General features: G+C 42.1%; 1 protein-coding gene across 9 annotated transcripts in view; it reads left to right on the plus strand.

Moving 5' to 3' along the window:
- LOC147031265 (neuroligin-3-like) overlaps positions 1 to 15,722 on the plus strand; it is a 374,881-nt gene that overhangs the window by 214,625 nt on the left and 144,534 nt on the right. For all 9 annotated transcript variants that reach the window (XM_085860631.1, XM_085860583.1, XM_085860621.1 and 6 more), the window contains one exon: positions 812 to 961. In XM_085860631.1, coding sequence (XP_085716757.1) covers positions 812 to 961 — 150 coding nt within the window. The remainder of the gene's footprint in view (positions 1 to 811; positions 962 to 15,722) is intronic.

The following is a 15,722-nucleotide window of genomic DNA, read 5'->3' on the forward strand; positions in this document are numbered from 1 at the left end:
AGGTTGGAAAGGGACAGGTCTGGAAAATATAGGGTGTAAGGGGTGTAGTTTTGGGGGCAAGTCAAATTAAAAATACAGCAATGTTCTTGATTTATATTAAAAAAAAATTGCGGTGATGAATTTTTGACTTAATATTTGATGACTTGATTTTTGGGGTGATGTTCAGTTGTTTTAGATTTACAAATCTTGAAATTAAATACTCAAATTTCTCAAAATAACTTTTGCCAGATTTAAAAATTATGATAATCAACCAACTCAAATGCTCTTTGATAGTCATGCATTATGGCTGGGATTACAAAACCTTATTGGCTTATTGTTTTGCATTGTTGGCTTATTGGTTTGCATGGGTGGCTTGGGATCTTTGGGTTCTGAGTTTGAGCCCCTGTCAGTTGTTGAATTAACACCAGGTTGGGTTGACTCAGCCTGTCATCCTTCTGAGGTTGGTGAAATGAGTACCAGTGTACTGGTAATTGGGGGCATTGCATCACCTGCACTCTCAGTCAATGATGCTACCTGCAGCTATGTGCTGCATATGAAGGAGAAGGAAGCTGGGATTACAATTTCCTTCACAATTATTTTAAAACGATATGGGTGTATTAATATTGCCAGAGAAGAATGATGCAACTGCATCATTGTTTTTAAAATTACATTCCTGATGGATCATTAGCATGGTAAGGAGGAAGAGGTGGTGTTCTTATCAAACCTTTCCATGCATTATTCATGCCTGTAATATCATGCCTTTCTGTTTTCTTTCAATTCTCAACCCCCACTATCCCCTTTCCAAATCCCAAAACCCACATTCTTCCCTTAGACATTAGGGACAGTGGCCCACGTCCCGTTATGGTGTACATACATGGAGGTTCCTACCTAGAAGGAACAGGGAACATGTATGATGGAAGTGTTCTCGCAAGCTACGGAAATGTCATTGTTGTAACCATCAACTACCGCCTTGGTGTACTTGGTACGTGATGCTCTCTCACAAAATCTCCGTTTATGTCTTAAGAGCTCATCTCTCATCAACTGAAAATAACTTAAGATGAAAAAAAAAAATTGTTTCATAAATTTATACTTCTTATATGAATTGTTGAAAAGTATAAGTAAATTTGACACTCACATATTTGGATGCTCATCATTTTCTTGAAAGCATGCATACATACAACAACCAATAATGGATGCCAAAGCAGATGTGAAATTGACATTTGTGCTGCTGAGCCAAAGCAGTTTGACAGCCCACTAAGAGACATTAAAGCAAGTAAGAACTAGAACGGACACTCATAGAGCGCATACCTTCGCCGCCACTACTTTTTTTGTTCTTGGTATGAGTGTGGGGAACTGGTTTCATATGAATGGTCTTATGACACAAACCACATATCTATAATGTCATGACTCCCCCCCGACTTTCGGGGGCTACGGACTAAACAACAATCAACTCACGTCGTTTTGGCGAGTCTTCACTCGCAAGCTCGGTGAATACAACGTTTCAACAAGAGAAGGTAATCTCATTTGATGCTGGTTTCATGCAAATCGAATAAGAATTGACTGAGTTATGCCGAAAACCGCATATTTTTCAAGGGCGTGACCCCCCCCCGACATTTTACCCCAACCGGTGACATGTGTTATGACGTCATTGTGTCACAAGATTGGGCATTAAATTCTGAACATTTTGGTGCTGGGTTCATGTAAAGCGGACAAGAATTGACCGCGTTATGACAAAAACCACATATTTTTCAAGGTCGTGACCCCCCTGACCTTTGACCCCTAACCGGTAACAAGAGTATGGGCGTCATTGTGTCATATTGCATATCACAAGATGAGGCGTTGAATTCTGAACATTTTGGCGTTAGTTGCATGCAAATTGAATAAAAATTGACCGTGTTATCGTAAAAAGACGATTTTGACCTTTTCGTGACCTTGACCTTTGACCCGAACGATCCCAAAATCTAATCGAATGCTTCCTGGCTAATAACCAATCATCCCACCAAATTTCATGCAATTCGGTTTAATACTTTTTGAGTTATACGAATCACAAGATTACAAATAAATAAATAAATAAATAAATACACGTCGACCAAAACATAACCTTTCGCTGAATGCGAAGGTAATGATATCATACACAGCCTTCCTTTCGTGTGTAGTCTTGAAATAATTTCCTCTTATGTCTGGTTTATGGCAGGCTGTGGCCAATGACAGAATATTTTCATGGAGTACAGTCAATGGAAGCTAATGATGACTCCAGGGTACATGTGCTGGATATGAATGGTGGTGATTACAAAGAGAATGATTACATTGAGGTTTATTTTATGGCATTACGCAATGCCATGATATTAATAAAAAAAAAATGTATACAAAATCTTGGCTCGTGGAAGAGTAAGGTGAAAAGGGAGTATTTTAGCAACAATCTGATAGTGGGATGGTGGAGCAAGATGTAGATGTATGCAAGGGAATTAACCAAGACAAAGGAGAGAAGGGTGAGAAACATATAGTAATAGTATAAGGGGGAGCTTACTGGAGGCTTAATGGTGACAGAATACATTGCAGGTAGGAATGGAAGATGACATGAAATGGTGGTGCGCTATAGAATTGAAAGTGTTGAGAAAAGAACGTACGTGATTGAAGTAACTCAGAAAGACAGTTCCACGAGCGGGAATAAAGAGGAGCAATTGAGCGGAGGTGAGCAGTAAGTCCGGATTTTGGGAGTTTCACGAGGAGGGGTTTTATACTGGAAGACAACTGGTGTGATGGAGGGATGGGAGGATGAAAATGCAGAGGGAGCGATACCGGAAGATTGGCAGGAAAAAAAACAGGCCAACAACATCTCTGTGATGAGAGAACGCACTGACTCTATGCTTCAGCTTATGTGTGGGAGATTTTAATCATGTTGAGAGCTGTGGATTCATCAGCATCCAAGAGAGAGAGAGAGAGATATAGAGAGAGAGAGAGAGAGAGAGAGAGAGAGAGAGAGAGAGAGAGAGAGAGAGAGAGAGAGAGAGAGAGAGAGAGAGAGAGAGAGAGAGAGAGAGAGAGAGAGAGAGAGAGAGAGAGAGAGAGAGAGAGAGAGAGAGAGAGAGAGAGAGAGAGAGAGAGAGAGAGAGAGAGAGATAGATAGATAGATAGATAGATAGATAGATAGATGTGGAGAGAGATGGAGAGGTGAAGAAGGGTACCAGCCCATATGAGAGAACATTTCTCCATTGGCTGACAGACAAAGGTCATGTGGGCTGTGAAAAGTTCAAATTTACCAAGAAAGGATGGTTCAATGCAGCATGTCTCGGCTGCAACTGACTTTTGGTGTCAGCTTTGAGATGTGGTCTACCCATGGGAGGTCATCGTTGATGGCGAGGCCCAGAGGGATGGGAGAATGAACTTCTTCCACTGGTTAATCAAATAACTTGAGAGAAGTTTGTTCCTTCCAGAGAGGCAGAGTGAGAATGTGATATATTCTTCGATTGAATGATGTATTCCAAGTGTCGGACACTTAATTGATCTTGTTGTGTTCCACGGAGAGGGAAGAAGCTGCCCTCGGCCTCTTAATGAAATAAAATATTGAAAGTGCAACTTGTGAAATAATTTGCAATGAGGAAAAGATAATTTTTTAGGTCTCGAGATAATTTATATATCTGCGGAACAATACTCTAACCAAGATACTGCCTTGGGTCATTCCAGCCTCGAATGGGATAGGAGATTAAAGGACACCATTGAATGATACATGCTTCCTGAAGGCATGAAAGTAGTTGGTGAGGCAGGAATGAAGTTTGCCTTCGAGGCCATGTGAGATAAGCTTGACAAGCAGAGCTGGTTACCATACAGTGTTAAATGCCTGTGACATGTCCAGAATAAAATTTCTGCACTTTGTGGTTCGGATTCATGACCTCCATCCATTGTTGAGAGCCCACCAGAAACATATCCAAAGTTGAGTGACTGGGAAGGAATGCAAACTGATGATCAGATACCATGCCATTGAAGAAAAGTATATTTGGTTGCTTTTTACGATGAATTTGCTTTTCATGATGAATTCAATAAATAATTTTATTACTTTGTTTACAGCAGGAAGTAAGCTGACTGACCTGTAGCTGTAGTGTAGTGCAATTTATTGCACCCTTTTTGCATATGGTAGTGATGGAGGCTGTCTTCAAAGCAGGTAGGGTTTGGCTTAAGATGAAGAAGAAGAAGAAGCTGAGGATGAAGGTTCTCTCATGGGATGTCTCTGTGAACTCTCTCTCGCTCTCGCTCTCGCTCTCTCTCGCTCTCTCTCTCTCTCTGGATATTTTTTCCTGTTTTGAGAGGCCCTACTCTGTCTTAGTTGTTTTATGGCTGTTTGTCAACAACTCGATTGTTCTTCTTTTTTTTTTCTTTTTTTTTGTATACCTTGTTGAGGCTTATATGAGAGCTAACACACAATGCACAGCAAGGGGGGCATGAGACAAGAGGGGCGGGAGAGGGAAGGATAAAACGGTGGGGAACAGAGACATTAGATGTGTAGAAGGGAGAGGGATGGGGAGGGGAACATGGGGTATACAAGATGGGCACTGCAGGAACTTTCAGGAAGGAAAGCAGGGATTTTGAAGGAGGTGGGCTTGGGGTGGATTAATGGGGGTAGAAAAGATCATGGTTTTGGACAGGAGAAGATAGATGGTGGTGAACAGCTGTTTTGAAGGCCTGGAGGGAAGAATGGTATTGAAGAAGGTGAGGGAGTTTATTCCAAAGGTGGGAAAAAGAGGAATGAAAGAGTGAAGGTGAGCAGTGATTCGTGATTGTGGTAGTTTTACCAGAAGGGGGTTGCTGGCAGACCTTGAGCGCCCTGCGGAAAGATGGGGGGGGGACATACAGCAGAGAGAGCAGGGGGGGTGAGACCAGAGAGGAGACTGTAGAAGACAGAAACACCACTGACCTCGCTGCGGTGAGAGAGTGAGCGCCCCAAAAACTCAGCCTTACCACGGGAGATACCAATGATCCTAAATGCCTTGGTTTCCACAGCGTGAAGCCAAGAAAGGTGAGTGGCAGGAGCACCAGCCCAGAAGGGAGAGCAGTACTCCATCAGGCTGCGGACAAAAGCTTTTTATGTGGTCAGGAGCTCAGGTGGACCGAGGAAGGATTTTGCATGATGGACGATTCCCAGTCGGCGACTGGCTTTGGAGGCCAGGTTGGAAATGTGGCTTTCCCAGGAAAGATCATGGTAGATAGTGAGACCCAGAAGCTTGAATGAAAGGACTTCTTCCAGCGGATTGTTGAGAGAGTAGATGGGGGGGGGGGGAGGGGCAGATGTTTGCTGATTTCCAAGCAGATGGCAGATGACCATGAGCAAATGAGAAGGTGAATAGAACAGAGAGAGGGTGAGCAAGAGCAGAGGAGCGTGTTTTTAGGACACGTGGGCTGATGCCGTCTGTACCGGTTGCAGAATCTGAGTCGAGGTTTGACAGCAACCTCTCCACCTCGTCAGGAGAAAAGGACACAGAGTCCAGGGACAGTTGCGTGTCACTGGGTAAGGGGGGTAGAGAAAGAGATGGGTTTCGGACACAAGATTTTGATGCAAACACCGACTTTAGATATTCAGCCTTTTCATGTGCGGTATCAGCAGTGCGGCCATTTGAGGTAAGGGAAGGGATGGAGGGGGAGCATACACCAGAAACAGATTTGATGAGACGCCGTCAGGATTTGGAGGAGGGAGAGAGGTTTGAGAGTTCTGACTTGGGATTAGAAAGATGTTTTCTGGCTCTCCTGAGGGTAGACATACACTTTATGGAAGGAACTGAGATTATCCTCAGTTGGATTTGCTTTCCATGAGGCAAAGGCAAGTTGTTTTGGGACAACTGCCTCGCCACAAGCTTCATTGAACCATGGGTGGGAGGAAGGGTAGGACAACTGAAGATGAGAGGGGATAAATCTGTGCATGAGGGAGAGCAAGTTTCTTTGAAAGAATTCCCAGGATGAGTTAGTGTTGGAGAAAGTTGAAATTGGAGACCAATCTCGAAGTTTGATGGCTGCTTGGAGACCCTGCTCGGCTTGAGTGAAATGCCAGACTCGACGGTGCTGAGGTGGTTCTCTGATAGCCAGAGATGTCCACTTTGACAAGCACGTGGTCAGAAGAACCGATTGGAGCAGAGGAAGAACAGCATATATTTTCAGGGAACTTTGTCAAAATCAGATCCAGAAGAGATGGAATACCCTTGGTTGAGATCCGGGTCGGGAGGTTGACCGATTGAATCAGTCCCAATGAGACGAATAAGTCTTTTGCTGAAGTGCCATGACAGGTGACAGAGGGAGCCACACCTCGCCAACTGGCATGATGAAGAGTGGGATGGTTGCTTTGAGAGGGAGGGGTGAGAGGGGTGAGTTGGCACTGAAGTTGGAAAAAAAGAATGGTTGATGGAAAGCGAACAAGCATCGCAAACTGTTTTTTTTTTTTAATTTTTGGTTTGGAAATGCGATTGAAGACATTTGTTGAGGAATGCAAGAAAGGCAAATTAAGAGAATGAGAGAAGAAACGCTGTTACAGTTGGACTTTTTCGACAAGGTATGAAGGAGAAGTCGAATTGAGAGCAGTCTGTTGAAGTAGAAAAAGAGTGGTGAACGATGATACTGTAATGAGTACCACACGTGTGAATGATTGTCTATTATTGTCTATATACAGCAAAAACTCGTTTGAGCCAAGCCTTCCACATAGCAACTACTGAACATTTGTGTGTTCTTTGATCCCACTAGCATAATGATGACTCCATATTCACCTCTCTTTCTGCGAATATGGATCAATTCGTAACCAGCTATCGTAACTTATTCTGACTCATTTGTGACAACTTCAACTCCCCCCATGACAATTGATGCTTCAGATCCCAGCCACAGATGGGAGTGGGTTCTGAAATAACAATGTACAGGAATACTGCCAAGGCATTCTGGGGTTCCATGTATCTGACAATCTGTGAACTTTCCAACTCACATCTCTGGTAACATTACATCCTCCTTTGTGACGTGGTAATTGAAATCTTTCTCGCAACTCTCCCATTCCTCCTCTGCCCCTCTCGGCTCCTCTTACTGTAGCAGTGTAAATATCAAAGGCAACACCATCGTATGAATTGAGCTGGAATTTAATAGCAAACAAAAAAGCCATGGCTTGCAAGTCTTTCAATCTGGAGGAGTCCTGTCGAGACAGCCAGCATGCACAACCAAGATGGCGACTCCATCCTCGACCATCAGGCCGGGCTAAAATCATTCACAAACGTCGAGTTCTCATCAACTGCAACAATTTCAAAAAGTAAAATCAACAATAATTGCGATTAATTGAACGTAAAAATGTCTCGTCCAGAAAAATAGAAATTGCAAGCCCAGCAGACAGCGAGGGATATTAACATCACAGCCTGAGTGACTCGCCACTCTCCAATGGCAAACTGATCTGTGTGTTTGTGTGTGTATGTGTGTATATATATATATATATATATATATATATATATATATATATATATATATATATATATATATATATATATATATATATATATATATATACACATATATATATATATATATATATATATATATATATATATATATATATATATATATATATATATATATATATATATATACACATATATATATATATATATATATATATATATATATATATATACACATGTATGTATATATATGTATATATATATATATATATATATATATATATATATATATATATATATATATATATATATATATATATATATATATATATATATATATATATATATATATATACAGTGCCAAAGGAATGTCAACATCCTCTCAAAAATTTGCACCTTTTGTTGCCTTAAAGCCTGGAATCAAATTGCCTTAAATCAGACTTTTTCCACTTTTAATTACACATCATAACCCACAACTTCCAAGTGAAAAACAAATTTTACAAATTTCAGAAAATTAATTAAAAATACAAAACTGGAACATTTTGGTTGGATAGGTGTCCACATCCCCCCCCCCACCCCCAATCCCCTTTGATCATCGGAATTGTTATTTTTTAGCAGCGTCTCATGTAGCGTACGCTGCTCATAGAGAGCTCGGCGTTGTTCTTCTTCTTGTTCTTGTTCTTCTTATTCTTCTTGTTCTTCTTCTTCTTCTTGTGAAGACAAAACCTTAATCTCTCGGACTCGGCTCTTGTATATACCAGATCCGGATCACCTTAAATACTGAGCACATGTGCACATCCTCACATAGACGGTGCCTTTTGAGAGCGTCTATCGTGAACTTTTAAATATATTTGGACATTTGCTTTAAAGTTTCGAAAAGTTTACGTTACTATTTAAAGATTATTCCATTTATCGTATTGTAATTTCGTAAATACATTATTTATTTTGTAAATACACGATATATCGTAAATACATTATGACGGGTTTCGCAATTGGCTTAATGAAGGCACGTGACGAAATATCGGAAGTTGTTGTTTTTAAAAAAAAAAAAAATTTTTTTTTTTTTTAGCCGACAAAACCTTTAGGACGCTGCTCTTGGACACATTTGTCCTTGTTTTTAAAGTTTTTATTTCTTTTTTTATGTTGAAGGCTCCAGTCACGGTCTAGATGGTCCTCATTGAAGCCAGGCCTTAAATAAAGAAAAATAAAAGATAGAATGTAAAGTGAGGAGTGAACATGAGTGAGCAAGAAAAGTGTGTGATGTTTATTTGAAAAGTGTGTGTTGTTTGTTTGCAAGAAATATATATTAAAGCTAGCCTGGTAGTTATAGTTTGAGTGAGACAAAAAGTAAGACCAGCAATCCTGACACGGAGAGTGTAAGGTGGTTCCGGGCACAACTTTAATGCTTCTCAGTCAGAACGGTAGTTCTACCGAGCGGTTGCTGTTTACAACCTACTACCTAAAAAAACGGTCTACCGAATGGGTGTTTGTTTGGAAACTCCTTCTCCTTACTGGATGGCCATTGGCTCCCGGAAGAAGCTCATCCACCCTTTAGCTCAGGTGTTCCCTGCTCAGGTTACTGGTAAAAAATTAGCTCAGGTGTAACCAGTCACCTTCAAAATCACACATCAAGTTAATTGACCTCCACCTGTGTTAAATTGTCGTGATTCTGATTATTTCAGAATAAAATCAGCTGTTACTGTAGGTTTCCTCTGCTGGGTAGTGCATTTAACAAAAATGACTCAACCTTGACTACCAAGGAGCTTTCAAAAGATCTCCAGGATAAAGTTGTGGAAAGGCACACATCAGGGGATGGGTGTAAAAATATTTCAAGGGCCTTGAATATCCCTTGTAGCACAGTGAAGACAATCATTAAGAAGTGGAAGGCATTTGGTACCACCAAGACCCAGCATAGATCAGGCCGTCCCTCAAAACTTGATGACCAAGCAAGGAGGATACTGATCAGAGAGGCCACCAAAATGGCATTGGCAACTGTTAAAGAACTACATGCCTTTATGGCAAAGACTGGTCACTGTGTGCATGTGACAACAATATTCCAAGCACTCCAGAAGTCTGGCCTGTATGGTAGGATGCCAAGAAGGAAGCCAGAACTCAAAAATACCCACCTTGAGTCCCATTTGAGGTATGCAAAAAATCACTCCGGAGATTCTGAAGCCATGTGGCAAAACGTTTTGTGGTCTGATGAAGCCAAGATGGAACTTTTTAGCCTAAATGCAAAATGGTACGTTTGGCGCAAAACCAACACAGCACATCACCAAAAGAACACCATCACTACTGTGAAGCATAGTGGTGGCAGCATCATGTTTGGGGATGTTTCTCATCAGCAGGGACTGGGGCACTTGTCAGTATGGAAGAGAAAATGGTTGGAGCAAATTACAGAAAAATCCTTGAGGAAAACCTGCTGCCATCTGCAAGAAAGCTGAAATTTGGATGGAAGTTCAACTTTCAGCATGACAACAACCCGAAGCACACAGCCAAAGCTACACTGGAGTGCCTAAGGAACAAAAAGATAAATGTCCTTGAGTAGCCCAGTCAAAGCTCCGACCTAAATCCAATCGAAAATCTGTGGCATGACTTGAAGATTGCTATCCATCAATGCTCCCCAGACAACTTGACTGAGCTTGAACACTTTTGCACAGAATAATGTTCAAATATTGCCCAATCAAAGGGTGCAAAGTTGGTAGAAATCTATCCCAACAGACACAACTGTCAGGTTAGGTATGGGAGCATGCGCCGGAGCAGCGCGTCATGGCGTCCACTTTCAGACAGTACCCCAGGGGCCTCCATCTGGTCATCCCCAGGCAAATGCCTGGCCCATCCCCATCTCCTTGAGATTCTGATCAACCTGCTGATCAGATCAACGAGGCACCTGCTCAGCCCATTGGCCTCCTCCACTCACTAGGCCCCCACGCTGAGAGGATCTGGTGACCAGGATCAGCATCAGGAAAATGAGCCATATGTCCACACAGCCACAGCTGACACTCACGGACGATGCAGGTAACAAATCTCACTTGAGTCTTTCTCAGCAACTGCTCATTGGACACAAAGTCCAACCAGCGATAGCCAAGGATTCTCCAAAGAGACCTTGCACCAAAGGAATGAAGTCACCATCTCAGATCCCTGGTTAGAGTCCAAGTCTCGCATCCGTAGAGCAAGACTGGAAGCACCAATGACCAGAATACTCGGACTTTCGTCCTCGCGCACAGGCGCCAGCAGTGCTCCACCCCATGATCCAATGAATCCATGACTTCCCAGGCCTGACCCAGACATCTGTTGACCTCTGGCTCACCGCAAGCAGAGACATGAATATCACTGCCAAGGTAAGCGAATCTCTCTGTGACCTCAACATCCTCGCAATAAACAGGCACAGACAAGATAGCAGCATCCAAGATGTCATTGTAAACCTGGATCTTAGTTTTGACCAAGGAAACCCGTAATGTCAGCGGCTCCGACTCCTCATTCAGCACCTCGAGGGCCCCCAAAAGGATATCTGGAGTCTCCACAAAGATGACTGCATGATCTGCAGAATCAAGGTCAGTGATCTTGACATTCCCAAACGATGCACCACAGCTTGATCTCTGATATCCTCCCCAGAATTCCAAACGATAAACCACAGCTTGATCTCTCTGACGTCCTCCCTAGAATCCAGTCCATACAAGCACTGAAAAGTGTGTACACCAGCACACATCCCTGATGAACGCCAGTAACAACTGGAAATAAGTTGGAGATGGTATCACCACATCTCACCGCACTCTCAGTACCAGAGTATAGTTCAGACATCAGATTGATCATTTTTGGTGGCACCCCATGAAGACAAAGAATCATCCAGATGGCATCCCGATTCACTGAATCAAATGCTTTACAGAGATCAACATAGGCTGCAAGCAGTCCCCGCCAAAACTCTCGTCTGCGTTCAGTGAGCACCCGAAGAGCAAGGATACGGTCAATTGTTGACCTATTTGGTGTAAAGCCTGACTGCCCTGGACGCTGGTGCTCAATCAGATGGTGGCAAACACTATCAACAATTATCCGAGCAAAGACCTTGCCAGGCACTGAGAGCAGTGTCACCCCTCGCTAGTTGTTGCAATCCTGGCGATCACCCTTCCCTTTCCAGGGAGTGACAAGGCCCCTCTTCCAGTCCGTTTGGATGATGCCTGTATTCCAGGCAGAGCAAATAACTGCATGCAATGACACAAGTGCAGCATTTCCACCAGCCATGAGAAGTTCAGCATGGATGCCACAGATAACAGGAGCTTCACCCAATTTCAACTGGTTCACTGCAGTCTGTTTCCACAAATGAAGGTGGTTTCATTTGATTGGAGGGTCAGCAATAGGGATTACAACACCCCTGACATCCAACTCAACAGCTTGGTGGATCAGCCTGGTACAGCAACCCAATATAACCAGCCCAACGGGCCTTCACTTCGGACTCCTCTGTGAAGAGCCCACCACCCTCCACTCTAACTGCAGTACACCGAGGGATGGGCTTGGAGGAACGCAATGTGTGAATTCCCCTGTAAGCAGGACTAGAATCACTTGACCACAGGTGATGCTCTATCCCTTCACAGATTCCTCGCACATAAGCCTCCTTGTCCACCCTTAGCACATGTCCAGTTTTTGCCTCAGCTCCCTGAACAGCTTAGCTCTGCCATTCAGCCTGGCCCTGTGACTCTGGTCAATGGTAACCAATGTCCCTTGAGAGACAAAATTCTTATTCGCCCTCTGGTGAGTTCCAAGACATCCACCGGCAACATCAAGGATGGTGGTCATGAAGGCACTCCACAACTCCTCAGGATTTCCCAAAGCACCCAGACCCCCCAAATCCACACTCCGACTGTTTGCAAGCTCCTCAGCTACCCACTCATCCTCGAGCTTACCAACATCCAGCCTAGGCTGGGATGGTACTGGTGTGGGTTTTTAAAAAACCCACCTTGTTGTGATCGTTGTCCTCCTGAACGATTCTAACTGGCCAATTGTGGAATCCTATTTGACTTCAGGCAGAGTTTAACGTTTGTCCGATTCGGTTATAAAATCCTGCATAAAACCCACCGACACTGATAAAACCGATGTCCACACAAGTCCTTCCTTGTGAAACAACTTATTTCCGAATTATCCACCATACACTTTTCACCCTCATACAATGAACTTAAGAATCCCCATTGATTGCAATATTATTTGGTTCTATTTCATTTATTCTTACTTTAGTTAACAGTTGGACCAACCCGATTCAATTCACTTCCACATTACATCAGAGAGTTTTATTCTAACTTGGTACTTTGTCAGTTCCAAGGAGCACAAGCCACTGAGATTCTAATACTTTCTCAGGTACTTGCACTGAAACTATTTTACATTTCAAAGCATTTTATACTTTCATGAGAGAGTGGTGGGGGATATTCAGCCAGACTGTGGACGTGTCCTTTAGACGAGAAGCCACTTTGTACATTTCTAGGCAAAGGTTCGTTTGTTATCAGCTTGGTCACTCTGCTCCAGAACAACACATTTCTTATCATTTAGGGAAAAAAGTCTTTTGGCCAGAAAGGACAGCCAATTCAACTTGCAGCATAAAAGTTACATTTCTAAAACTCCATTTGTTACAATTTAGAATACATTCATATAAATTTTTCCCCCACACTCCCCCACTTTTTTTTTTAAGGAAAATTTGAATAATTTTTCTTACACATGATTACCATGTCCTGTTCCTGAAGGAGAAAAGACTTCCATTACTCAAGTTCAATCAACAATGGCAGCGAGTGCTCATATCAGAAAATGAGTGAGTTTCCATTTAATTTATGGCCTGTTCATCAGCATGTGTCACACATTGAAAACATGCTACCCGAAGTCAGAAGATAAACAGGTCAGGGGGTGGATAGAGCAGCACCCAACGGGAAACACAATCGAAACACTCCTTGAGCTGAGGAGAATGTAGATGTGGGCAAGTACAAGCTTGGGCCGGACACTGGGTTGAAGGAGACGAAAAGGAACACATGTTGTAAACGACTCGCAGTGTGGTACTCCAGGCCTGTCATACTTTGAAGCAACCACAGCAAGTTCACGATGTATTTGCAGAGTGGCAATCAAGAGTGTGGCTGAGAACATTCCTCCATGCAGGCACCACACAACGCCGACGTTAAGACTTTGCTCAACCTTCTCCTCAGTGGATTTTTTTCTTTCTTTTCCCACATTACTCCATCTTATCTCCTCAGGAAGGGGCATGATCACGTGTTGAATGCTCAATCACCAAAATCTGGGTTCTCCCATCATCCAATCTTTGTGTGGAAGTTCTTTCCAAGCTTCATTTAGATGAAATCGTACATTGCTTCAAAGACTGCTTTCAACACTCCGAAACAAACAAAGCATCAATTAAACACCAATCAATAAATGTCATGGGCACAGGTATTTCAATAAGACTAACAAAGGTTCTTATAGAAGCATTTAAATTGCATTATATGTCATATCAATATTTTAATCCCTTTCCTTGTTATTTCCCAAAACAACATGCTAAAATATACAGAAATCCCAGTTGTACGTATACTTAAAACATCCATCTCATTTGCTATTTCCATCGATCTCTGACATTTCTCCATCTGTCCACTTCTCTCTCACCAAAACAGCAAACATGCTGCTATTTTTCCAACTCGCATACACAAACCATCTATCACTTCCTCTGACCTTCTCAATTACGAATCCATTTTCCTTTATCAAAACAAATAAATCATTTTAAACAGTTGTACAAAAATTGTCAAATCACTTGTCAGATCTGTCATCAGGCAAATATCATTTAAATTGCAGCTCAAACACTCTGTCTGCACATGTAGCTACACCCTCCCCTAATTTTATTCCAGTTTTTGGGAGAAAGCATCTTAAACTTCAGACTAATAAACATCCAATCTCTCTTAAACAACTTTTTGGTCAAAACAATGAAATATTTCCTTTTAAAATCCATAAATGAAATCTTCAGCATCTATCCAATTAAATCATGAATTTACCTTGACTGAATCGATCAAAGGGTTACACTGGGTTGTTTGCCATTGCCTTCCCAGCACAAGTTCAGGTAACCTCAACATTCGCAGACGAATAAAACAATATTTCAACGTCCATCCGAGGGAATCATCAATTATCTGTGAATTGCCCCACGTGCTAAACATCATCAAATCAATTTTAAATCATTCCAAATCACGTTTCTACATTTAAATCACATCTTTTAAGTACAATGGTTACAACTCAGATCAAATCTTCGAAACATTTCTGACACGTCCTCAGAGCTTGCCCAGCACTTAAACCTGCTGGGTTGTGTAATTACAAATCATCACAATCCCAGCGAGAGCTCAACTCCCAAGACTACATGTTCCGAATACAATATATTCACATTCACAATTGTTATTTCACAATTTATTCAAAATCCCTATGGTTGTAAAATAAAACTTCAACACTTTTTCCTAAATGGACTTCACTTTAAACATTCAGTAGAGAGGGTGCGCCACAAACATTAATGAACAAGGAACAGGAAGTTCTCTCCACATCCGGTGGGAAGAAAAATGAAAAAACTCTGACAGGCAAAGCCCACAGTTTACATTTCTCTGTCATGGCTTCAACACATACACTAAACAGCATTGCATATCATAGACTCGTGTTTGATCACGTGACAAATACCAATCACATTTCTATCTCATCCTCTTGAATCTGCATATGAATCGAATTTCACACCGAAAGCAAAGGCTCGAACACAGACTCAGTGTAAAGACATGCCACCCCCCACATATCGAGTGGAGGGGGGTCTCACACAGTGAAGCTTGCGACCTTCGCGTGAAACCACAATGCCAAGAATGCATAACATGCCATTTCAAACAGACCCACAGCTCAACTCAGCACAAGTTAAAATATCCTCAAAATCCCAACAGAACACGTTTCATTACAGTGAATATTGGACTCGCACAAGTTTCATTTTTAACTCTCAGTAACACATGCATCCCAATGCAAATCACCAACCACGCTCCCAGCCGGTTAATCGTCTCCTGCACTCTACAAAACGTTTCGTGAAAATCATTGCATTTACAAATCCGTAAAACCTCCACACAATATAATATAACAACCTCACTGCCAACAAACTTCCAGTGAGTTCAATGAACAAAAAGTAACTCTTATAACTCTTATAACTCTTACAAACAGGTAACATAATATTTATCTATTTTAACCCTATCTCGGTGTCTCAGCCGTGTCCTCGGCCTCTCTCTCACAGCCGGTCCATATCAATGCAAACATGTGGCATGTCGCTTCATCATGCCCATTTAATTACGCATCTGGCTCCTTCTCGAG

Source organism: Eptatretus burgeri, chromosome 2, assembly GCF_056783735.1.
Source record: "Eptatretus burgeri isolate ZD-2024b chromosome 2, Ebu_testis_v1, whole genome shotgun sequence".
NCBI classification, from domain to species: domain Eukaryota; kingdom Metazoa; phylum Chordata; class Myxini; order Myxiniformes; family Myxinidae; genus Eptatretus; species Eptatretus burgeri.